This window comes from Canis aureus, chromosome 12, assembly GCF_053574225.1.
Source record: "Canis aureus isolate CA01 chromosome 12, VMU_Caureus_v.1.0, whole genome shotgun sequence".
Lineage (NCBI taxonomy): Eukaryota > Metazoa > Chordata > Mammalia > Carnivora > Canidae > Canis > Canis aureus.
The window spans coordinates 7,874,337-7,899,573 of record NC_135622.1 but is presented as its reverse complement, the minus strand read 5'-3'; the positions used below and the strand labels follow the sequence as shown (position 1 = coordinate 7,899,573).

General features: G+C 54.3%; 1 protein-coding gene across 4 annotated transcripts in view; it reads left to right on the top strand.

The window, feature by feature from the left end:
* The window catches only part of LOC144280510 (D-3-phosphoglycerate dehydrogenase-like), a 27,636-nt gene extending 2,399 nt beyond the window's left edge, over nt 1-25,237 (top strand). Inside the window, exons 2-13 of one of the 4 annotated variants that reach the window (XM_077842634.1) lie at nt 2,478-2,629; nt 4,375-4,440; nt 8,215-8,269; nt 8,370-8,468; nt 16,542-16,674; nt 17,142-17,290; nt 18,762-18,914; nt 21,759-21,891; nt 22,817-22,993; nt 23,288-23,325; nt 23,790-24,027; nt 24,937-25,237. In XM_077842634.1, coding sequence (XP_077698760.1) covers nt 2,478-2,629; nt 4,375-4,440; nt 8,215-8,269; nt 8,370-8,468; nt 16,542-16,674; nt 17,142-17,290; nt 18,762-18,914; nt 21,759-21,891; nt 22,817-22,993; nt 23,288-23,325; nt 23,790-24,027; nt 24,937-25,091 — 1,548 coding nt within the window. In that variant the 3' untranslated portion in view covers nt 25,092-25,237. Of the gene's footprint in view, nt 1-2,273; nt 2,630-4,374; nt 4,441-8,214; nt 8,270-8,369; nt 8,469-16,541; nt 16,675-17,141; nt 17,291-18,761; nt 18,915-21,758; nt 21,892-22,816; nt 22,994-23,287; nt 23,326-23,789; nt 24,028-24,936 lie in introns of those variants that run through there. The other 3 variants (XM_077842631.1, XM_077842633.1, XM_077842632.1) reach the window with 3 other exon arrangements.

The following is a 25,237-nucleotide window of genomic DNA, read 5'->3' as shown; positions in this document are numbered from 1 at the left end:
ACAGTATTGGGGAGCGAAGTGGGTTTAATGGGTCATGATTAGCATTTTAAAAACCAGAATAAGAAATATCAGGGAGCAAGGCAGATAGGCAATCAGTAGTGTGTCGGGAAATTTGTTTCAATTATATGGGCAGTTGTGCTGTCTGTGTAGTTTGTGAGTATAAAATCACAACCTAAACGTATGTTTCGTGCTTTCTTAAAAAAAAAAAGATTTTATTTCTTTATTCATGAGAGACACAGGGAGAGGCAGAGACATAGGCAGAGGGAGAAGACATGGGCAGAACTCCATCCGAGGATCCTGTGATCATGACCTGAGTGAAAGGCAGACACTCCACGACTGAGTCACCCAGGTGTCCCCATATATTTCTTACCATAAGTCTTATTCAAAAAAGTTTAGAAAACCCTGGCTTAGAAGAGTAAAGCATCGTGTTCAGAACTCACAAACTCTTAGACCGGGGACTCCTCTTCCGTCAGCAGATCTGACATCTTACATAAACCTAATACGCAGGAACCTTTAAATCTTACCATGTATCCGTGGTTTTTAAACTCTGACCACGACCCACGAGAAGAGAAGAAATTCATTATACATCATAACTCGGTATATACATACATATGTGTACAATACACACAGTAAAGTTTCATGAAATAATACCCTTGCTATATGTGATACATACATTTTTCTTTGTTTTATTGAATAGCAAAAAAATAGCCAATAAGCTACATGCTAATAATGCACTTAACTTACTGAGCACATTTATTATTTTTGGCTCAGAATTTTAAAAAGGATAAAGAATGGGAAACTTGTCCATGCAAGAGTCCATCTTTTGAAAGTAAGTTCCGGTGCACCTGGGTGGCTCATTCAGTTGAGGGTCTGACTCTTGATTTTGGCTCAGGTCCTGATCTCAGGGTTCTGGGACTGAGGGCCCAGTCAGCCTCTGTGCTCAGCAGGGAGTCAGCTTGAGGATTCTCTCTCCCTATGCCTTTCCTCCCACTTGAGTGCACTCTCTCTCTCTCTCTCTCTCTCTCTCTCTCTCAAAAATAAATAAATAAACATTTGAAAAAAAGTTAGCAAGTTCTTGGCCTTTTGTACTAGGATTTAATTTGCAAAAGTTAAATAGACATTTCCTAAATCAGGTTCTCGCATATTGTGCCAACCAACACCTCCCTGCATTCTCTAGCTGAGCAGCAATGACCTGGAGAATTGGACTTTCCTTATGATTTATGTCAGAGGCACCAGCCATGCTAGAATTACCCTCAAGGCCAAGCCTGTCCTCCTTGGGAAAGGAGGCATGTTTGAACTTGAGAAACGTGAATGGCTTTCCACTGCTGAGTTAGCATAGTTTGCTTAGAACAGCCATAAATCCAGCAGAACCGTTGCCTTTTTCCAGCTGTAAGGCAGCTGCAGAGAGCAATAGACAGCAGAATGGGGGCAGTTTTGAGATTTGCCAAAATGGACTGCAGAGCCCTGGAGAAAAGAAAGTTGTAGTCACAGCACACTGCACCGTGGAAGGGGGAGGATTTGCAAAGGCCTCCAGTTTGCGTAACAGAGTAGAGGAGCAGGCATCTTGGAGTGGAGTCTTGGAGGGATGACCTTTGACCGGAGTAGGGGGTGGTACCCAGGAGTGCAGGGGTCTTGAGGGGTCACAGAGATAGGCCGCCAGTAGATGCGATCAATAGGTGCTGGTTGAATATCTCGATCGGTGATGCAATTGAATGAAGTGGGGGTAGTGGAGGGTGTTAAGCGACCTTGAAGGCTGGTGGGCCCTGGCCATGTAGGATGTGGGACCAGGGTCTATTGAAGGGGAGTCTCCAAAGGCAGATGCCCTACCTGGGTCAGGTGAGCTCTGAATGAACATCTGCACTGGTCTGACTGGAGACTCTTCAGACTTCCTGGCTTCAAAGAAAGCTGGTCTGAGGGACACCACCCTTGTGGGAAAAGTGTGGAGAGACCACAGGGTAACAATCCTGAGGGAGATCCCTCCATGGCGAAGGCTGTGCCTGTGGAAGTCTGGTAGTGCCGTTTCTGTGCTTGTCCTGGGGCCTGCAAGCACGAGGTGGGTGGACTGCTGGAGAGCCTGCGGCCACCCCTGTGGGAGGCAGATTCCTAAGGTTTGGGGAGGGTGCTGGTGGCCTTGGAGAAAGCGCTTGAGGAGGCCAGATTCTTGGGGCCCAGTGGAGGAGGTGATGGCCTCTGAGGAGGGCCAGAGCGCATGTCCGTTGCTCTCTCTATCACTTCTCACTTCCTCCTCACACACTCAAGGCAGCCAAACCTCAGAATCCTGGCTCATGGGGGATGCAGCTTGGATTTGACCCCAGGCCTGCCTGATGGCAGACCCTTTCGGATGCATATGCTGTCTGCTTCTTTTCTCTGCGCACATACATCCGAAGTCGGCCGGCATGCAGGGACTCCCACTCTGGCAGAATGGGTGCAAGGCGGTCTTGAAGACCGGCTGTGGACAAGAGTGTCTTCTGCCCCAGGACTGTGAAGGCCTCATCGTCCGCTCGGCCACCAAGGTGACTGCTGACGTCATCAACGCAGCAGAGAAGCTCCAGGTGGTGGGCAGGGCTGGCACAGGCGTGGACAATGTGGACCTGGAGGCTGCAACCAGGAAGGGCATTCTGGTCATGAAGTAAGTCGCGAAGCCCCCGGGGGTGGGTGTAGAGGCTCACCACGAGTGGGGAGGGGGACACTTGGGTTAGTGAAGACCGGGTCAGAGTAAGAAGGGCTCCCACGAGGATGCCTGGTCCAGGCGGAGTCCAGACAGTCGGGTCTCGCTCACAGCGTCCTGGTTCCCCAGGTGTTTGAGGAGGAGGCTGTCCTTGTGATCTCAAGTCACTGGACAAACCCACCCCACAGACATCTGCGCTGCAGCCTGGTTGGGGAATTAGAAGAATGTTTGTTAGTGAATCCATCTGCATCCCCTGTTCCAGGGGTACCCCTCCCCCTCCGCTGCTGTGTCTGGAGCAGGGTTTTCCTAGGCTCTGCTTTGCTTTCTGCCCTGTGCAGATGCACAGCCTTTGCTAGTTGAGCGGCTCTACATCCTTTCCTTTCCTCACTGCCCTCGTCCTTCAGCAGCCAGGGTCGCAGTTTCTCTTTCACACTCCAGGGCCAGGAAGGGAAGGGTGAGGGCTGTTTTTCCAGAAACTCAGAGCAGAGGTTGTGACTGCATGCCAGGGCTGGGCCACACATTCCTGGCTCCCGGCTGGCCCTTAGATGATGTGGCCAGGTCATTGTTGCCCACTTCTTCGTCCTCAAGCCTTCTCCCTTCTCTCAGGAAATTCAGCGTCCCCCCAAAATTTCCCCTCCCTTCTCTCCTCTTACAGAGCATGGGTGAACTGACCGGTCATCTGACTGAGGTCAACATCCAACCGAAGAAATGTTAAATGGTAACCCGTCCTACATTCTTCCCCTGGACACAGAGGCAGAGCCCTCAGCCCTGCACCCCTTCCTACATCCTAGTACAGCCTGTTCGCAGGGTTAGGCAGGAAGCTCGGTAGAAAGACAAACTCTGAGAATCCTTTACTCTTGACTTTTTTGGGGGGGGATAAGATCTCTTGCCTTTTCCTCCTTGTAACTTTCATTTCCAGAAATGAATAGATCCAAAAAAGGACAAAAAAAGGTAAACATGTGTGTTAATAAACAGTTCAAAAACCAAAAAAAAAAAAAAAGAGTGAGAGAGCCTTTGAACAAAGAAAAATAGATTCATGGATTTCAGCTGTATTCTCCTTTCTGTGAAATGGGCAGACTCAGCATGGCCCTCGTCAACATGGCCCTGTGCATTAAGGTGTGAGGAAGCGTTCTCACTTTGGAACTTGTTGAGAGATAGGAGAAGTCAAACAGGTGAAGATAAAAATCCTAGCTTTGTCACTGATAGAGGCTGGGCTGGGCAACTAGGTGAAGGTGTGTAGGCAGTGGGCTGACGTGATGTGACGGGCTTGCTCACGCATCTTCTGCACAGCCTCAGTAAGATCAATGGCATAGAGTAGCGGGAATCTGTGGTTTCGGTGGACAGGTAGATCCTGAAACAAGAGGGAAGAGAAATGCTGAGCCACCCACATATCTCCCCATCGAATGAGACACTTCTCTGCTTTGGGAGAAGGGAGTGTGGGTAGGAGGCCAAGTGTGTTGCTCTACCTGAAGTCCCTCCATGTGAAACATGCAGCCAGGGCAAGGGGGTTTTCCTCCCATGGGTTTAGGGCAGGTGTCCATCGGAGAGGCCAGGTTGGAGGCCTGCGGGTTGAGGGTTGGACTTAAGAGCAGGTGAGCAGAGGGGGCAGGAGCCTGAGCACACTTCACTCACGGCCTTCTCTTGGGACAGGAGTGGGAAGATGGGCTCTGGATGCACTGACATCCCCTCTCCTCTTCCATCTTTAGCACCCCCAATGGGAACAGCCTGAGTGCTGCAGAGCTCACCTGCGGGATGATCATGTGCCTGGCCAGGTAAGTCCATCTTCTCAGCAGAGGCAGCCTCTTCTGTGTCCATGATTACGACTCCCCAAATAACGTGCCCTGAAGAAGGGTAGAAACGCTTCAGCCTGACACTGTGCAGACAGCCGAGAATTTTCGAGGCCACCCGTCTTTATGGGACATTCAATACAGTGGTCCTGGCACACAAAGGTCAGACAGCTTCTCACAAATGAGTGGAGGGGGGGGCGTTCGGCATGGCTGCTCCTTACCTGGGAGCAGGCTCACCGAGAAAATGATTATGTGCCATCTTCCTCTCCTCCTTGGTCATTTCCTGTGTCCATGCCATCCTCCGGCTTCTTGCACCTCCAAGCCTCACAAATATGGTTTCTGCTCCCTGGAATATCCTTCTCCATCATCATTTCTTTTCCAAGTCGTTCTAGTACTTTATTACACTCGTTATTAAAAATACAACTTCACACAGGTTATAAAACAGAGGCAACACGCAACATTTTTATTTAGTTCAAAACATTATTGAGTGAATTAATGCCAAAATGTAGCAACCTCCATGCCTCAGAGACTCCTCATACCCCAGAGGTCCCAGACTTTGCTGCACATTGATAACATCTTGGATCTTGAAACACTACTAATGCCTGACTTGCACCCCAGAAATTCTGATTTCATTGGTATGGGATGAAATTTGGCATAGGAATTTTTTAACAAATTTTTTATTTTAGGAGTTTTAGATATAAAGGAAAGTCGTAAAGATAGAAGGTCCCACACATGTCATACCCAGTCTTCCGTATTATTCACATCATACGTTAGTATGGTGCATTGGTCACAATCAATGAACCAATGTTGAATTATCAATACATAACTTTCAACTGAAGTCTTCCCCATCATCTTTATCCAGATAACTCTTGTTCTTCAAGATTAAGCTCGAGTATTAGCTCATCAAGGAAGCTCTCTCTGGATTCCCCCCACTGGGCTGTGTCCCTCACTGACTGTTCTGACCCCGGGCTTACCTCTGTCACTAACCTTTCAGATCTTTATTGTGATAGGTTGGAGTAAGAACTGCTCTGGGATCCCTGTGCCAACCTGTGGATTCTTAACACCAGGGGACTCAAGTGGGGAAGTGTCTTGCTCTTCCAGCAGGAACTCTGGGGGTGAGGGGCTCTTGAGTAGAGGGCACAGCCTAAGAACCACCGGCTGTGGCACAGAGTGTACATGAGCCTTACTGTATTGGGTAGAAAATGATGGCATTGAGCCCTGCTGTTGAGTAGGCAATTCAGGCACCTGTGTGGCCAGTGGGGAGGGCAAGGGGCTGGTGGACAGGGCAGGGAGTTCACTAGGTCCCTTCACACAGCCTGGGATGCTTAAACCAGGGGACCCTGGCAGCCAGGGCTCTTTTTCTCTCTACTCAGACCTGAAGCTTCTGTGGCCAAGAAATTACTGTTTTCCCCTCTGGAGACCTGTTCTCCCTCCTGCTGGGGCAGGGTCTGGAGGAGCTGACCTTTGTTCTGATGCTCCCCAAGATTTCTACCTGAGCTCTTAAGTCTTCACTGCTACTCACTGGCCAGTGAAGAGAGGAGAGGAGACTGGAGAAAGCAAAGAGCATGGGCAGCGTGCACAGCAGAAGGGACCCAGCCAGGACGGGGTCCGGGAGCTGGCTGTCTGGATCTCCCACAACATCTGGGCTGGACGTATTTCTCCCAGAGAAGCCCGATGCCCTGGTTTCACTTGTGCTATTAAATTCAGTGCTGGTTTTGGTTTTGTTTTTGAGTTAGGGACTGATCTGTCAGCTTTCTATCTATTTAATTCTCTCATTGGTTTTCTGGAGGTGGAAGGGAAGGCTTGGGAGCCAGAAATCATTTTTCTCCTATTGCAGGACCAGCTTTGTTTAAGAGAGTAGATAAAGTGGAATGATTTCAAGACCGCGGCCCATTTCCAACCTCTCACCCAATGACCTCACTCATCAAAGATGCATCAAAACTAAGAAACAAGCACCCTATTGAGGAGGAATGGAGTCTCCCACACCTTCTGGTGTGTCTGCTCAGACTGCTTTTCCAGCAGGGCAGCAAGAGCAGAGTGGGAGTTCTGGACAGAAGGTTGAGAGCATTGAGCAATGTGGGTGGAGAGGGGGCCTGCATGGGCCTCACAGTGGGGGACTTTGAACTCACAGCAGGGGCTCCTGAGGTCTAGGAGCAGAACAATGACACAGAAAGAAAGAGGAGAATGCAACCTGCTTTGAAGTCATCTCTCCCACCTTACCTTCTCTTTCTCTAAGTCAGGATGGCTACCATTCAGTTCTTGGGATGCCCCTCCCCCACACCATGGTCCTCCCCAAACTGGCCCGGTGGGGACCCCAAAGTGCCTGGAGAGGATCCCTGAGCGGCCTGCTATCCCGTGCCCCACAGTGCGACATGCAGCTCTCTTAGATGGCACCGTGGGGCCAGGAGGGCCAAGAGCAGGACGTGAGCCAGACCTGAGAGGAGCCGGGTGGGCTCTGTCTCACTTGGTCAGGGGCAGGTGAGCGGGCTAGCCTTGCTGAGAAGGGGGCACTTCCTCAAGGCAAGTCATTGTCCTTGCGACATTCCTGAAACGAGGACCCTCTACTGAGGATGATGGACCAGAGCAGCCCACCATCCGGTGACGGAGCTTCTTCCCCAGGAGGCTTGTTACTGAGGCTTTGGGAGTTTGCCCACGAGATCCCAGGAGCACAGATCCCCCGTCAGCTGGACTCGCAGATGGAAGCATGTCCTGGCGATGTGTAGACATGAGAGAATGCTTTTTTATAAGAAATCCGCAATGGAGCTACAGGGACATTATGTTGGAGTCTCTCCCTCTTACACGCGCGCACACACACACACACACACACACACACCCCACTGAGTTTTGTGGCCTGCAGGAAAGACCGCATTTAAATCCCGAGGAGGCTCACTGCTGGGAACGTTCTTTGAGTCCATTCAACTACTTCCGATGGGGTGATGTCCTGCAAGATGTTGAGTCCCCAGTTGTCTCCACGCAGTTGTTGTGAGCGTTACATGCGCTAAAGCATCTCCAAGCATGTCTCATGGAGTGTCTAAAGTAGAGCATGGACTCCTTAAACATTTTAAACGTTGTTTCCTGTCTCCCGGATTCTCTTCCAGAGAAGCCTGGGTGACCACATCCCACGTGACGTAATCTTGTCCTCTCACCTCTGACTCTGCCCTAACCGCCTCTGTCCCTTCCAGAAACACGTGGAGACTCAGACTCCCCCCCCCCCCCGCGTGTTAACCAATCAGAGGAGAGAGGCTGGGCTGGGGGTGGTTTGGAGAAGAGGTGGTATGGACTATAGCATCCCCTCCCCCCATTCCAGTGCAGCCTGAGACTGCTGGGGTTTCAGGAACTCTCGAGGAAGGGAAATACCCAGCTGTCTGCTGATACGGTGGAAAGTGCAGGTTGCGGGCTTGGATGAAAGAGGAAAATGAAAATCCGTGAACTTCTGGAGCACTGGATGTTCTCAGAGCCCCTCAACACCCCCATTTTGTTATCCCTGTGAACCGTGGAGGACTGGTGCTTGCTTTCTACATGCTTGTCGCTCAGCAGTTGACTGACTCTCAGACTCCCAGCTGGGAACAGAAATCCCGGGGCTCCCACATCAGGTGTGCCTGACAGGTTTTCCTCTGCTCCGCTCCGGGTCTCTGTACCCGAGCTCTAGACCAGCCTGAGCCTGGTTCGCCCTGGGAATGACTGACTGACAGAGAGGGTGGCTGTGCAGACCTCACATCACCTCCCATGTGGGCCCACTGAACCCGTCTGTCCTTGCAGGCACATCCCCCAGGCGACAGCTTCCATGAAGGACGGCAAGTGGGAAAGGAAGAAGGTGAGCGGCCAGTCCTGCCTCGTCCCGCCCAGCTCGGCGCCCGAGGCCTCACTCCCGGGGCTTACTCTGGCCGCGTTGCCTCTTGCTTGTTTGGTTGCAGTTCATGGGAACAGAGCTAAATGGGAAGATCCTGGGAATTCTTGGCCTGGGCAGAATTGGGAGAGAGGTGGCCACTCGAATGCAGTCCTTTGGGATGAAGGTAAGAGGTTGGTGAGGCCCTTTGGTGTGGGGCTCCCTGTAGCAGTTTTGAGAGAGGCAGGTTTGCTTGAGAAAAGGTAAAGGCTTTTTCCTAGGAGGGGCTGACCCTCCTTCAGAGCCTCTACCGAAGTAGGCGGTGTAGCCGGGGAGGGCAGGGATGTTGGCCTGACCTCAGAGTCCGGGCATCCTTGGTGGAGGTCCCTCCGCTCTGGGGCAGTAATTGCCTTGAGTCCCAGCGGAACAGAGGGGCTCGTATCCTGTGCTGCTTCGCCTCTGCTGCCGCAAGGGCTCTTTGTTTTGCTGTGTCTGTTGCCTGTGATAATTCCGAAAAACAGGAGCACATCTGTAGCCTTATAGCAGGGCCGTTATCCATCCACCTTCTGGCTCCACTCCACAGTCAGAAGACGTGGCAAGATGATTGTGCAAATGCCGTGACACGATGTTAATCCCGTGGTGGCTGGAGCACCTCACGCATTTCTCAGCAATTCTCCCTGACCCCTGTTTCCCTCCAGGACCCTGCTTTACCCTATTCTGGGAACTCAGTGGTTCTTCTGGTCAAGGGAAGGCTGTCATCGAGAGCAGTGCCACACCCTGAGGCCAAGCCAGGAGACCTTGCAGAGCGGTGGCCCCAGAGCCATGGGAGGGGACCTGTAGGGGCGGGTGACAGGGTGGCTAGTGTGCTAGCAGACATCTCCTTGTTCACTCCTCGTGCCCTCTCTGCCGTGGGGGGATGATATATTCAAACTGCCGCCAGGAAGGCTTTCGTTAAACATAAAAAAAAAAAAAAAAAACAGTTTTGACAATCAGATCATTTCTAGAAAACTTTACATGGAGCTGCTCTGGCATTTACCTTCTCTTTCCTTCTTCCTCCGTTTCTCTTTGTCTCCCCAGCTTCATAGAGTTAAAGGGAACCCTACGGATTAACCCTTAATTTTTATATTGATGTCAGGAGTTTGTGAATTTTTGCTGAGGCCTCCAGCAATGGAAGGTAAACAGGAGGGCATCCCATTACACCACGCGGAACATCTTCCTCTCCCTCCTGTCCTTATTCCCCACACAGTTATTTACATCAGCCAGACATCTTCCTAAGCCTCCGCACGTTTCTCTAGATCCCGGAGAGGGGCCTGTGGCCCAGCAGGATCCACTGATCATGAGAACAAACCAAAGCCAGTCCCTCCTGTGCAGGGCTGGCCAGGTGCCCTGTGCTGCAAGGAGAGCTTTCTCTTCCTCTTCTGTGAGGGATTAAAGTAAAGGCTTAGCTCACCTGGAATTCTGATCCTCTAAAATCAGGGGCTGGGGGTTAAGTAAAACTCGGAGTGCCATACTCAGACAGGTGAGCGCCTCATTGATGACACAGAGACTTGGGGACAGGCTGTTTGGCCCAGCTGCTCCTCTTTTAAGTTCCCTCCCCTTCCCCACAGCGCCACAGCTCACTGGACTCTGCTTGCTCAGGAGCCTTCATTATCAAGGACTTGAGACTTTGGGGGAGTGACTTACCCAGACAAAAAGCCCCACCTCGTTTGCTGAGTGAGGGACGTGATCAGTAAGCTTCTGTGCTCAGCTACTCAGCTGCTGCCAGGCTGCTCCCGAGAGGCTTGGAGGGATATGGATTCTGAGCATCTCAGTGGAAGTGGCTGACACCCCTCAGACATGTGTTTGATCAGAAACGTCTAGAACCTATTCATGAATGTCATTCTGTGTGTCCAGGCATACCTCACACGACACGCCCGAATTCCCAGCGTGACTTTGAGGGTTTGCGTGCTTTTGTATGTTGCAGCACGTCACTGCTCCCCTCGGGGGTTCTTCTGTCTGGATATCTCTGGCCGGTCCCTGTAGGCTATCCTGCTTCTGGGACATGATCTTTATAAACCGCTGAAACACACCTTGAAACGGTCACCCGCCCCCTGCCCTTGCCAGCAGCCCCGGTCATTTTGCAGTGGCCCAAGTGGCCTTTGTTCACGCTCAGGGCTCACTTTGACTGCGCTTCCTAACTGATACCTAGGCCCAGATGAACTTTGCACAGGGCAGACAGATTATGGACCTGCATCATCCAAAGCTCCTCAGTTGGTGTTTGAACATTTGGGGAAGCAAGATTTTCGAAAGTGCAAGGAGGGAAGATTCTAAAACAGGCTGTGAAAAAGAGTTTATCAGCATCCAGTCAGGAAACCATGCTCAGTGTTCACTAAGCACAAGTTGTTTTAAATTGGCCTTGTTCTCCCTTTAGAAGCCAATATTAAACCGATCGTCATGGACGTCCTTAGGGGTCTTATACCTGGATGATTTAAAATTGTATTTTAATCATGTAATAGGTGAAGGGATTTTCACAAAAATTGAAATCTAGATCCTCATCTCCTTGTTTACCACCCCAATCCTGGTCTGCTCCCAGTCACCTGTGAGGTAACATCAGTTTGCTGTGTATCATCTCAGACTTTTTTCTGTGCATTTATGTGGAACACATAGAGTTCTTTCCCATTGTGTGTGTGTGGGGGGGGGGGTCTATGCCTATAGAAAATACAATACTGTACATGGTGGTAAAACGTAGATCTTGGAATAAATAAATTTACCCTATTTGTAAACTCTTCCATGGGGTTCTGTTGTGTGGACGAATTGCTTTTATTTGGCTTCTTCCTCAAGGACAGATGTGTAGATTGTTTGGAAATGTGGACTTAGTGAGACATTGGTGAGATCTTCCCTGACACCCTTGGGGTTAAGATGGAGACTGTAATCTTGGTGCGAAGGCTTACTAACGGGTTGAAGGATAGCTCCGTCTCAGTCTGAAGGGAGATGGTACAGGATGATGCAGGGCTATGCCTTACCCATCCTTCTCATCAGCGGTCTGGGTGATAGGAAGCAGGGGGAGGTGGTTAATTCTTAAGACTGTGGAATCATATCCTAAATGATGTGAGAAGGCTAGCATGGTTGGGCATCCTAATAAGAAGTTGAGCTAAGATACCTACCAGGACCCTCTATATGGGCCCCCAAAGCAACCAAACACATTTGGATGTAGAGGTGTTGTTAAAACCCTTTTCTACGGGATCCCTCGGTGACGCAGCGGTTTGGCGCCTGCCTTTGGCCCAGGGCGCGATCCTGGAGACCCGGGATCGAATCCCACATCAGGCTCCCGGTGCATGGAGCCTGCTTCTCCCTCTGTCTATGTCTCTGCCTCTCTCTCTCTCTCTTGTGACTATCATAAATAAATAAAAAAATTTAAAAAAAAACCCTTTTCTAGGGGAGGGGACCTTGGGTTGACAGAAACGCAGTGTGGTTCACAGTGGCATGGCTAATAGAAAAGGTAATGTGACTTTTGGTAGCATTAAAAGAAGTATGACTTCCAGCACAGGGACGGTGACATTCCTTATGGTCTGTACTTCCTAAGGAAGGATTGGAGGCACTGGGGTCACAGCCCCGTCATGACTTGGGAGGCCATCAACTAGCTCTTCTATAGAAGAGTCATGCTCTCCAAGGAGTGGATCCAAGGAGGACCAGTAGGTACAAGCCATGGGGGACAGAGCTCCAGCCAGAGCTGGCCCCAAATGGAATGAGAGAGTTAGTCTCCCAGTACTGCAGATACTCAACATGAGACTGGCTAAGCACCTGGCCAGTATGTGAGGACGAGGTGTGAGCATGGGCAGAGAGGTAGAAGCAGATGGCCTTTAAAGCTGTCATAGCTCTGAGCACCCATTGCCCATGGGCTACGAGTTTCTTTATCTGCGGAATGGTCTTTAGCAGGGAGAGTTTTGTGTGATCATAGGAAATAGAGTAAAATTATTAAGGACTGTGGTTTGTTACAGTAACTCGTGGGCACACTGTAATTAAGACAGAGTGGGACCAGAAGGCATAGGGCACCCTGAGTAGTTCTGGTTGGGTGGCTCGGGCAGTGCTGCAAAGCACGTGAAGATATTTTGATCACCCCTTCCTTCCCTGGTCCTGGGATGTCCCCTGGCCTATAATCTGTCCCCTAGGCTGTTAGTCACTAATTAGGCTGGGTAACTAACATCCAACCCTTCCAGAACATCGTGATTTAAGAGTTGACCCCTTTGTGTCACAGGAGCAATCAACAGAGTCCCTCTTGTGCTCAGACGTTGGGTAGGGACTGCCCCCTTTCCTTTCCCGTCCCTTCTTTGTCACTATCTGCTCCCTCAGGGAAGCGGGGATCCTAGACCTTAGCTCTGCTAGGGAGCTCAGCCACCTGGCTTCCCACAGCACCTGGCGGGGGCGCTGTGTGTTGGGGAGAGAAAGCCCACCTAGGCCCCCATCCCAACCAGACAGGCCTGGAGAGGAATCTTCACGTGCCACCTGAGCTACCTGACTTGCTCTGAGCCACATGGCACAGATGTGGGTGTCAGAATCATTCTGGCCATCTGCAGCCTGCTGGTGTCGGAGTCATCTGAGTCTGATGCTCCATGGTGTTCTTTCTGCCTGGAGCTTTTTCTCAACCCATTTGCTGAACATGTTATGTTGTACACTCTGGAGACACAACTCATTCATGCCAGCATGCCCGCTAGAGTGTTAGCAGGCCAAGCCAGCCAGCAACTGAGCCTTGCACTCTCTTACCAAGGTTTCCTGTGAGGAACAGGCCAGGATCTCCTAACGGTTTCTTGGTGGCCCGTGTTGTGATGAATCTGAAGTTATCCCAGAGGGATGGACATTGAACCTGAGGCACCAGATGTCACCAATTCTCTCAGGCCCAGCTAATGTTTACTGAGGTCTACTGTGTCAGAGACTGTGTTTGCAGTGACCCCTGCAGGGTCAATATTCTTATTCCAGGTTTACAGACAAGGAAACTGAGGCCCAGGAAGGTTATATTGTATGTTTGAGATAATAGGACTGGTAAATGGTGGAGTCCAGCTTGAGCTCCAGGTCTCCTGACTTCCGATCTAGTACGCTTTGTCTTGCATCCCCACCACTGTCTTCATGCCTGATCCAGGTGAGTTAGACGGTCTCTGCTCTGTCACTGTGCTCGACCTTCCTCGGGATGAAATCTCCTCAGGATGCTCCTAGCTCAGTCTGGTAACTGGAATTCCTACTGCGCCAGAGTACTGATTTTTTTACATTCTTCCCAGAGCCCCAAGTTCTGGGAAGGTACCTTAGGGACATGGGGATGGGACCCTAGAGAGAGAGAGTAAGTGGTAGGGCTCTGGGCCTTCACCTCTGCAGCTCTGATCGTTTTTTATAGTGGGTTTCTGAGTAAGATGTCATTGTGTGAAGGGAAAAGAGTTCTCATCTTCAGCCCGAAGAATTAGCTGTGAGGCAGTAGGAGGATGTGATGATTAGGCTCCTTTCCTGGAACCCCTTCACCGTGAAAGCCTCCTTGCTCTCAGGCATCCACTGTTAAGCCAGAGGCCCAGGGGAGGTGTAATCATCCTCGCAAGGCTGCCTTCTATGACACCAGCTAGGACGTGGCTCTGTAGCGCCACTTGAAAAGCTGGGGTTCCCCTGCTCCCCAGCGTTAGGAGCCTGTCCTGAGGCTGGGATTCAGGTGGAGAACCCCTTGGTGGGTCTCCCTCAGGCTCCTCCGTAGGGTAGTCTTCAGAGGGTACATACCTGGAAGTGCTGCAACGTGTGAGTATCGGGACATCTGACCCATTCCAGGGTGCGTTAGGACCCTACTCAGACATTGTTCCCCTGGGCCCAACCATATACTCTTTCGACTCCCCCGCAACGTGGTCTCCTGGTGTAGGAATCCCAGCTCCTAGCCGTGTTCAGCTGCCATCTGCCCTGGGTCTCCCGAGTGAAAACTGAAAACCGTTTTCTCAGCCGAATTCTGCCCTGCAGTTGTCTGCAGCCGAACAAGAGAAAGACAGCTGAGTCAGACCCTGCTGACCGCTGTGGAGGATGCGGGTCCCCTCCTTCCCCGTCTGCTCCCCACCAGCTGCAGGCACCCAGCACAGGGTGCAGGCACCCAGCACTAGGCCCGGCTCCGCCCACGGGACCCTTCCTCCCAGCGCTCCGTGCTGCTTCTGGACTCCCGAGAGCCCCAAGCCCCAGAGTGGCGGGAGCTCGCCTCCATCGGGGTCAGCTCTGTGACCTCTGCTGGCGGTCCCCGTCCTCCCCCGCTCACGTGAACGAAGTACATCTGGATTATAGATGAACAGGGCCCTTGTTCCAGGCAGCCCTGAGCTGGCAGACAAAGAGCACTTGTAAGGGATCCTCTCTCCTCCCCTGGACGCTGCTTGTTCCCCCGGAAACGAGTAGGTTACAGCTGAGGGGGGAATGACCACTGGGGCTGGTGGTTGTGAGCTTTCAATCCTACAGCCTCTCCCCCAAAATCTCCCCCTTGGCTTTGCTTCCTCCACAGGCTGTTGATGAAAACTGTGATCTGAAACTTGTTCCTCAGTCACGACCATGTCAGTCTCTTCTCTGCAAGGGCGGAATTGGTTACACAGGAATCCTCTTTGCCAGTATTTTCGAGATGACTTTTCTGTTTCCCACAAGGAAATTCATGATGAGCAGGGGAAGCATTACAAAGCACAGGAAAGCATAAAGGAGAACAAAAATGAGTTCCACCACACAGACATGATGACGGTTTCCAGTATTAGGCCTTCTGTTCTGCTTGTTACCTTTTGTTCAGTGCCAGGCCGCCTCTGAACATTCTGGGGTTCGCCCCTAACATTTCAGGGTTAAGAGAACTGTCTTTTCAAGGAATATTGAATGACTGAGTGTTGGAGCAGGCGATGACTTTGAAATCATCCACCCAGCTCCTTCACTTCGTACTGAGGACCCAGGTCCAGGTCTCCTGGGTCAGCGTCCGTCCCTTGGCTCCTGCAGCTGCGTCCTGCCTTCTTGAGGACACGGATGCCTTTGAGATTGTTAAGGCTCCTACGCCTCTTTCCCCCAGTGGGTGCTGCGGCCCTGGCCAAGCCGAAGGAGGGAGCCGCGGCAGGCCTCCCGGGGTGACCAGACAGAAAGTGGATTATGTCTCTGCTGTGTCAAGAGGTGGCTGCGTCCTGGTGGTTGTGGATTCTTCGAATCCCAGCTGCTGGTGCTGGCTTGATCACCTTTAGAGGCTTGCCCTTGCTGAGGACATGTGTGACTGGTGCCCGACACTGTTCTGATACAGGACATGTTTCCATCGACTCTACCCGGTTGCTCAGGTGGGGGTGTGAGCCCCCTGACCTCACCCCACCTAGAAGGGTGGGCACCAGGGGTGCAGGCTTCCAAATCCAGACATTCTTCTTATCCACACTCGACCATCTGCCAACCATGCGACCTTGGTTGAATCATTTCACCTCTCTGCCTTAGTTTCCTCGTTGGTAAATCGGGGCAGGCAGGGATCTGCCCAGAGGAAGGTTCTTTCTGGGACCTGTGCCTTCTATGGTGCCTTGGTGCCTCCTTTTTTCTCCTCCTGATCCTCGCTCCCTATTCCCCGTCACTCCTGCCCTGTTGAAAGGATCCGTCCTCAGCATTGAGGCCTCTGTGTAGTGAGTCACCCAGTTATGCCTTCCGAGACTAGATGCATTTGGAGCCTTCTGAAAGGGCACTTCAGGATGGGACCAAACCTTGCCCGCTGGCGGGTCAGCACTCCTCCCCAGCGACCGGTCTTGGTCTCCTTGCCTGCCCTGCTCTGCACCGCTGCCCCAACCTACTTCTTTCTCAGTCTGTGCAAGAGTCAGGGCCCCTGCCTGTTCTCCGGCCCTGAGGGTACTCGGCTGTGGCCAACCTGTCCTCTCTCGCCTGGTTATACCCTGCTAGTGTAGTGTGTCTCTGCTCCCCACGTGGCTGTCCTGCCTCTCCTGGGTTCCCTGTTTGCTAAAGGTTCTGAGCTCCCCCTTATCCAACCTCACACACGCACATGTGCACACACGCACACACACGCTGCTCTTGCATCTGTTCATGGTTAAGAGCTCGGAGGTAAACAAACTCCCTTCACACTCTGGGCCAGCCCCTCCTAAATAGAGAGCCCCACTTTGTTCAGCTCTAAAGTAGAATAGTATCAACCCTTGTTGTATTACCGTATTTGGACAGACTTAGCAGTAGTACTTGGTAAATGCCCGATAAATGGCCTCCATCATAATGATACCAGTACTAGTAAGGAACAGTGACATTTGCTCGTCTCTCTCTCGTTTCTGACCAGACCGTAGGGTACGACCCCATCATTGCGCCAGAGGTCTCGGCCTCCTTTGGTGTCCAGCAGCTGCCCCTGGAGGAGATCTGGCCTCTCTGTGACTTTATCACTGTGCACACACCTCTGCTGCCCTCCACCACAGGTATGTGCGTCCCTGCCTGTGGGTCGGCCACGGAAGCCACAGACCAGAGAAGGGTGGGCCCTCAGCCTGGGCCTCCGCAGGCATGTGGACTAGGGCCCTCGAGCATGGAGTGATGCTCTGCTAGCTGATCCTGCATCCCACGGAGGAGGGATGAGCTAGCTGGAAATGCATGGCTCGACACGTACGACCCGTGACCCCATGGTGTTTGCTGGGGCCGCTGCTGGCCTTTCCGGTTCCGGGACTTACTCAAAACACTAGGATCTCCGGGACTCTAGGATGTTTCTAGACTGAGTTTGGTCTAAATCCACAACAGGGCCTTTGCCCCCGAGCCTGTGAGAAGGGAGAGGTGAGACCAGAGAGGCTGTCGGCGTGTGGGGAAGGAGCTGGTACGAGGCAGGGAGGGCTGCTGGCACTGGTGCTGGGGTCCCGGGCAGCGGTGCCGCAGGAAAGCCCTTCCCTCCTTGCAGGCCTGCTGAACGACAGCACCTTTGCCCAGTGCAAGAAGGGGGTGCGCGTGGTGAACTGCGCTCGGGGAGGGATCGTGGACGAGGGGGCCCTGCTCCGGGCCCTGCGCTCTGGCCAGTGTGCTGGTGCCGCGCTGGACGTGTTTACAGAGGTGAGTGCCTGGTGGAGGAGAGGAGCGGTGAGCAGAGGGGCCCAGGGCCGAGAAAGCCCAGTGTGCACGAAGAAGGTCTTTGACTTAAGGAGGCCTCCACGGCACTCAGGAGGAATTATGTTGCCAAGAATAACACCTTTCTGGTTTGGGGAGCCCTCCGGAGTGCGGTGCACAGGCCGCCGGGTGGTCTTTGCAAAACTCAGATTTTAAATAGGACCCAGTTCCTGGCCCCAGGCTCCCTGCGCTGCTGTCCTGTTGATGACTGCAGGGAGGACCGCGCGGCACATCCGTTCTGAGGCTGAGGGTTTGCGGCAGAGAGAGAGCATTTGGGGCCGGGTTTAAGGTCTCTTAATTATTGACCGAGGTCTCTGATGAAATGAATCCCGTTGCCAAAAAGACATTCTGCCCAGTGTCTGTTGGCTTTCCTTTCCTTCGTGTCTTCTGGGGAGGGAGGGCAGCCTGAGGCGAATGGCCAGAAGGGGTCCCCTGTGCCCTGGGGGCTGCTCTCCCCCAGTCTCTCTGTCGGAGCCAGAGACCCCGTCGTTGCTCGCCCGAGCCACCCCCCCCACCTTACACCAGAGGAATGACGGACAGTGCATTTCCAGGTGGACTCCAGCATCACAGATCCAGGGCAAAGAGCAGGGATTTTGGCTTAGGCACTGGAGGGTTGCTGGATATCTGCGGTGGGGCCCTGGCTCGTCCCCGGCCCTCTCTGAGCACTGTGTTGCCCTCACTGTGTATTCCCTGTCCTGAGCACGCAGGGTTTATACTCCTGGTCATCTTTCACAACTAGATGGTAAGCTTCTGGAAGGCAGACGTGCGCCTGGCCCTCTTTGTACTGACATTCCCTGATCAGCACCTTCCCCTGCCTGTCTCTGGCCTTCTCGTGGCACCTGCTACCAAGTGCACAGCACTCCCAGGCCCAGGTGGCCAGACAAGAGGCCTGAGTGACATTCCCAGGGGCAATACATTGTGCTCAGTGAGCAGAGGGGGTGGGCAGAGGTGCCCAGGTGGACCACCTGCCGTGGTGCGAGCCAGGATGGGACAGCTGTGCAGAGGGCCTGGAAGTGCTGCAAGGATTCAGGAGCGAGGGGGAGCTCGAGGGAAAAACCAGTAACAAACAGTAGCTTCACTGGCTGAGCACCTCCTGTATTACTGGGGTGCAGTCTGCACGACAGTGTTTGGTTCTGGGTAGTATTCACCCATTTTATAGATGGAGAAACCGAGGCTCAGAGAGGTGGAGATTTCTCCAAAGGCACATAGGTCTAAGCGGGGGAGCCGAGATGTGCATCCCGTCCTTAGCCCTGTCCACTCTGCTGTAGAGAGGTGTTGACGAGGAACCCGGCTGTTGAAACCAGAGACAGAAGGCGTAGAACCTTCTAGCAGAACCAGAGTAGAAGGCATCCTCGGCCCCACGCCTCTCCTCCAGCCTCCCTGGGCAGGCGACCGAGAGGTGTCTCTCTCTCGGCAGGAGCCGCCACGGGACCGAGCCTTGGTGGAGCATGAGCGCGTCATCAGCTGCCCCCACCTGGGCGCCAGCACCAAGGAGGCCCAGAGCCGCTGCGGGGAAGAGATCGCCATCCAGTTTGTGGACATGGTGAAGGGGAAATCTCTGGCAGGCGTCGTAAGTATGGCCAAGTGGGCCTGGGGCCGGGAGGTCGGAGGGAGGAGCCGAGGCCCGGGAGGGCGGGTGGTGTCCGGTTTGGGGCATGGTGACAGCTCTGGCGGGCAGTGGTGTGTTGACCAGATTCGGCCCTGGGGGTAGAAGATAAGGCCTCCTCTGGAGCCAGGCTTCTGGGTGGGGCGGCGGGAGCCCCGTCCCGAGCTTTCCTAGTTGCAGCCTGGTTGCAGGGAGGCGGCTCGGCCCTGCCGTATTGTAGCCTTGGTGCAGAGATTGTGGCTCTTCCCAGGGCCCGGGCTCCAGAGAAAGGCTCCTTTGTTCTCCACATGCTTTGAGAATGGAGGAGCGTGGCCTGGGCGATGCTGGACGCCGTGGGGATGGCGGGTGGGGGCCGGGGCTGGTCCTTGACCTTCCTGGCTGACCCTCGGCGTGGGGACTTTCATTGCTGAGGACAGAGCAGTAGCAGGAAAGACACAGGGTGCTTTGTTCAGCCTGCCAGGCCTGGCGTGATAGCCCAGCTCGCCGGGCCACCCTGCCTGCTACACCCCGAGAGAGTAGGGGAGCCAGCTACTCCCCTGAAGGACCCACAGGACGGCGCTCAACCACAACACGTGGCCCGTCCACCTGTGCCTCTCCCTTCTCTCTTCTGCATCTCGCGGCTCCTCAGTGTGGGGGACACTTTCTCACTCCCTCTGCACATCTCTCCTCTGAGCAGCTCTCCCCAGGTGCCGTGCTGGGACCGAGGCCATTGCCAGCCAGTCAGGGCTGCACCTGTCCCTCTGCAGCCCTTTGCCGGGCAGGCCTCTGCCCTCACTGTTGCAGCCCTCAGGGGTTACCATGGAGTCCGTAGGTGGTGGTGGCGGTCCAGGCCTTTTCGTGAAGGGGGCTCCTTACCACCGGCTCCATCAAATGGAACCATAGACTGTTCCCATCTTATACCAGAAGTAAACTCTCTTGGTCAAAGGCCTTCAACTGGGGCAGATTTAAGTCTCCACCCAACGTGACAGGTTGTCCTCCAGTAGGCTTTTAGAAAGAAAGACAGTTGTGTCACATGGGAAGTCCCTCCCTAATTCTTCTCTGCATCTTCCCCCGGTTTGGTTGTAACATTAGACACAGACTCACATTAGGGTCGGGTTGGTGCTCAATGGCGCCTGCCTCTTAGAGCCCTCCTGTTGGTTCTCCAGACCTGCCGTGAGCATCCCCAAGTCCACAGGTGCTGCCCGGAGGACACTTGCCTCCAGCGGCTGCAGGCTCAGCCCAGCCCACTGGCCCATGGCCCTTCCTCTCTGCTGCCAGCACTGGCCTTCCTTCGTCCCGCCTCCTGGTCCACGCTGGTCCTTTCTGTATCCTGCTGGAGAGGAGCAGAGGAGCCCTACCACAGGAGCCCCAAGCCAGGCTGCCTGCCTCCTTGGCCATTTCCAACACCAGCAGCCTGTTTGATTTATATCACACCCCAGGTTTCGAATTAAATCCTTCTTAGACTCCTTGGTTCTCTTTACAGTTTGACTCACAAAAGTGCCCAATGCTTCATTCAGAGCCAGACCATCTTGAACCACAAAATGGAATTGAAATTGTGACCCGGGACAAGCTGGCTTTGTTATCAAGCCGTGTTGGGACGGTCCCGCCGTTCAGACCCTACCCTAGACTTACAGCTTTAGGAGGAAATGTGGCTTTTGTCTCCTTTAGCTGCCTGGCAGGCCTCCTGGTTGACTCCACATGGGTCAAGATTTGAAGAATGATAGGATCATTAAGAGTATGTGAATCCAGGGGATCCCTGGGTGGCTCAGTGGTTTAGCACCTGCTTTTGTCCCAGGGCGTGATCCTGGAGCCCCGGGATCGAGTCTCGTGTCGGGCTCCCGGCATGGAGCCTGCTTCTCCCTCCTCCTGTGTCTCTGCCTCTCTCTCTCTCTCTCTCTCTATTATAAATCAATCATTCAATCAATCAAACTTAAAAAAAAAAAGAGTATGTGAATCCAGTGACACCTGGGTGGCTCAGTGGTTGAGCTTCAGCCTTTAGCTCAGGGCGTAATCCGGTCCGGGATTGAGTCCCGCATCAGGCTGCCTGCGAGGAGCCTGTTTCTCCCACCGTCTGTCTTTGCCTGTATCTGTGTCTCTCATGAATGAATAATTAATTAATTAAAAATATGTGAAACCAGCTTTGCAAATTGTAATATTTGGTCAAAGTGATTAATGACCGTGTAAACACTCACTTTTTTCTTTTCCTAAGCTTTTATTTATTTATTTGACAGAGAGAGGGAACCAGTGCTGAGCAAGTGCAGAGGGCGGGAGAGAGAGAGAAGCAGACTCCCGGCTGAGTAGGAAGCTGATGTAGGGCTCAATCCCCAGGACTCCGAGATCATGACCTGAGCAGAAGACAGTCCCTTAACCGCCTGAGCCACCCAGGCGCCCCCACTTTGTTTTTTAATTGAGGTGTAAAGTAAAAGGGAAGGCGTCTTGGAGTGACCTACCCCTCTAGGTCCCAGTGATCCGTGACTCCCCACACATCTTAAGTCAAAGACCACCTTCCTTGTGGTGTCCAGACCCATCATCTCAGGAACAACCGGTCTCCTGTGTAAGGGGTGAGGTGGGCACAGTTTGTGGGGGTAGGGTGTAGAGAAATGCCTTTTTCTCCCTTCTGGCAATTTTGTGCTCTTTTCTGGCTCTACAGCTCTCCCAAGCTGAAGGCACAAGTCTTGTGGTGGCTAATGGAAGTGGTCTCCACGCTCCCCACCCCAGGCACCCGAAACCAGGACAGCCCTGTGCCTTCTGCTCCCCACTGTGGAGCTGTGCTCAGGAGCCCTGCCCTGCCTCGTGCTGACCTCAGCTCTGCTTCCCCGTTCTGTGCAGGTGAATGCCCAGGCCCTTACCAGTGCCTTCTCTCCACACACCAAGCCTTGGATTGGTCTCGCAGAAGCTCTGGGGACGCTGATGCAAGCCTGGGCTGGATCCCCCAAAGGGACCATCCAGGTGGTAACACAGGGTGAGTTGGGGACACTGCAGAGGGAGGGAAGAGGTTGTGTCTGTAGCAGGTCCCAGACAGCGAGGGGCTGGGAAAGGACTGGACATAGCTCTTGTGACGCCAAGTCCCCTGTTCTGTCTGCATAGGGCTCACTCGCTACCCAATGGGGACAGAGGGGACGGTCCAGAAAATACTAAGAAATATGTGTGATTTTCACAAGTCACGATTGTATAGTATTCTTAAGATGCACGTGTTCTGCATGCAAGAGAAACCTCCATGAGAGACAGTTTCATGGGAGAGGCAGTAGGATTGGGGGAGGGAGTCCCAGCTTAAGGGACAGGATCTTGATTCTGGGTTTGACCCTGTCTCTGTGAGATTTCCCTTTGTCTGAACCTGGGTTCTTCACATGTAAAGTGAGAGTCGGGGCGGGTGTGCCAGATAGGGTGGTGGGACAGGGTGTGCCCCGTGACACGGTAAGGTAAGGTGGGTCCTGAGGCGAGCTGATGGTCCCCGGAGCATTGCTCAGCTGGGGGTGGGAGCAAAGAGAGTGGCCTCAGTCTCCCTTTGCGACTGCAGGCTCCGGCCACTTTCCCAGTGGGCCCAGCGTAGGCAGATGTAGTTGAGAGACTGCGCAGGGCTCTAGTTCCTACACCCGCAGAGGCTGGTCCTCCTCGTGGCCCGTTGAGCATCTGCTCACGTGGGAAGAGCTTGGGGGTGGTTAGACCTGGGCGCTGCTAGAAATAGGGGAGGTCAGAGCTGCGGGATCCCCAGAGGAAGCAAGGCAGGGAACTGGGTGCCTTCCAGAGGGAAGCGGAACTTGGCCCGCAGGCTGGGGCTTGGGCCCCGGGCAGTGAGGAGTCCCTGACCCAAGGCTGGGTGTCAGCGCCCTGCCCGCTCCTGTGCTGCTCAACAAACAGCAACCTTATTGTAGGTTCTCTGTCCCCAGGGACGCCCCTGAAGAACGCCGGCAACTGCCTAAGCCCTGCAGTCATTGTCGGCCTCCTAAAGGACACTTCCAGTCGGGCGGATGTGAACTTGGTGAACGCCAAGCTGCTGGTGCAAGAGGCCGGGCTCAGTGTGCGTGGCCCCCGGAACGCTCCTTTCCTGTCCGCCCCGCCCCCCTGTCCCTCCCTTTGCAGAGCCTGCTCGCCCCTGCTCCTGGAGTGGGAGCCCGGGCAGGTCCCGCTGTTGACACCGGCCGCCGGGCCTGGCAGCCGAACCTCCCCGTCGAGCAGCGGGAGTACTGCCTTCCTCCGAGCGTTGCTAGGAGTGAACTAAATACTCCTGCAGGTGCTTTGTGTAGGCGCGCCCTGTGCACGGCAGGGGCCGCGGCGCCCCCATTGCACAGCTGAGGGCCACGAGGAGCCGGAGCCGGGCTGTACCGGCCGCGCTGGAGGTCGCCCAGCACGCTCGCCTCCGGGCTCCATCCCGTGCTCCTTCGGCCCCGGCACCCAGGTTCTCCATCAGCTCGCCAGTTCTGGAAGCTCCGCATAGCTGCTGAGCGCCCGCAGCCCCGCGCCTCCCCTTTGGTGCCTTCCCCTCTGCTTCCCTTGTGAGATCCCAGCCTGCGTCTGAGCCGGGGGCAGCTGGCGGGAGCAGTGGGCAGCGGAGCTCCCGGGGCTCCCCCCCTGCTCCCCGCCGCACTGGGCCACTGACCTGCCCGGGAGCGGAGAGCCGGAGGGGCCGGGCTGCCCCTTCCTCCTCCTCCCCAGCTCGCACCTGCACCTGGACCCGCAGATCCCTCCTGCCCCCTGAGGGCGGGCGTTGACTGTCCCGGGCAGAGCCCTGGGCCCTCTCCTGCAGCCCCAGTGGCTGAGCGTGTCCGCCAGGCTGGCGCCCCGCAAAGCGGTGTTCGGGCCGCGGAGGGGAGAGGCCATGCAGCTGGGAGGCCTAACTGCGTCCTCGCCTTCTCCCTGCAGGTAACCACCTCCCACAACCCCGCTGTGCCCGGGGAGCAGGGCTGTGGGGAATGCCTGCTGACCGTGGCCCTGGCAGGTGCCCCCTACCAGGCGGCGGGCTGGGTGCAGGGCTCGACACCTGTGCTGCACGCGCTCAACGGAGCTGTCTTCAGACCGGAAGTGCCTCTGCGCAGGGGCCTGCCCCTGCTCCTGTCCCGGGCTCAGCCGTCTCCTCCTGAGATGCTGCCCACCATGATTGGTGAGGAGGGGTCTCGGAGGGCTTCCCGTGTCCTTGAAGCTGTGTGTGCGTGTGTGTGCGTGTGTGTGTGTGTGTGTGGCGGGGGGGGGGGGTCCTCTCCAGGGATTGGGCTTCCTGGACCTTTGCTTCCTTTAGTCCCACCCCCTCCCTCAGCACATTTCTGTACCATACAGAAGATCTGTCCTGCCCGTTTCCAGAACATTTGGGAAATGGATGCAGAGCTCAGAGGGCAAGCGCCTTCTCTCCTGTGTCAGGGCCCGCGGCAGAGTTAGAGCCCCAGAGTCCCTATTAGCCGGCCTGCTCACCGCGGTCAGCACACAGCGTGCACCTGCCTGCAGGGCTGCGTCTCGGAACTCCGAGCCTTTGGGTGCAGGTTTCTTTCTTCTGACCGCAGGCCCTGGGGGCCAGCCTGACTGCAACAAAGCATGTTGGGGCGGGTGCTCCAGCAGCTGGGGGCATCTTGAACCCTCCTCAGGACCCTGGCACCGGCCCACTGGGAGTTTTGGAGCACTTCCGGGCTTGGCGGTTGTGTCCACAGACCTCGAAAGGCCTAATTTCACCATCCTTGCCAACTGACCAAAGGAACTTTCCCCTGTTTCTCTCCTTTGCTCTTGGTCTGGATAAATCTGATGACCGGCATGGCAGGAGATTGCTCTCGCAATTTGTGGCTGGCTCATTCCTTCCCTACCTTGCGTGATGGTCAGGGGATTCCTAAAGGGTCTCTGAGTAGTGAGGGAAGCTGGGCAGATGCCCTGTTCTTCCATCTCTTAGCGCTTTGTTTCTGACCCCATCACCCTCCACTGCAACTTTGATCACAGAGGTCCACGGGTTGCGACCCCATTCCCAGCCTCTTTTTCTCCTTCCCCCCCTGCCTTGCGCCAATCAGCGGTTTTCCCGTCTACTTCCCAGGCCTCCTGGCAGAGGCAGGCGTGCAGCTGCTGTCCTACCAGACCTCGGTGGTGTCAGATGGGGAGACCTGGCACGTCATGGGCATCTCCTCCCTGCTGCCCAGCCTGGAAGCGTGGAAGCAACATGTGACCGAGGCTTTCCAGTTCCTCTTCTAAGCTCTGGGGGGCCTTTCGGAAGAAACCTGGCCACTGGGATCCAGAGAGAGGAGGTCCACATTCCTCAGCTGACACTGCTTACTCTGCAGACCCTGGCTGACCCCTACAGAGAAGTGATAAGTGGCCAATAAAGAGCCTACGCCCAA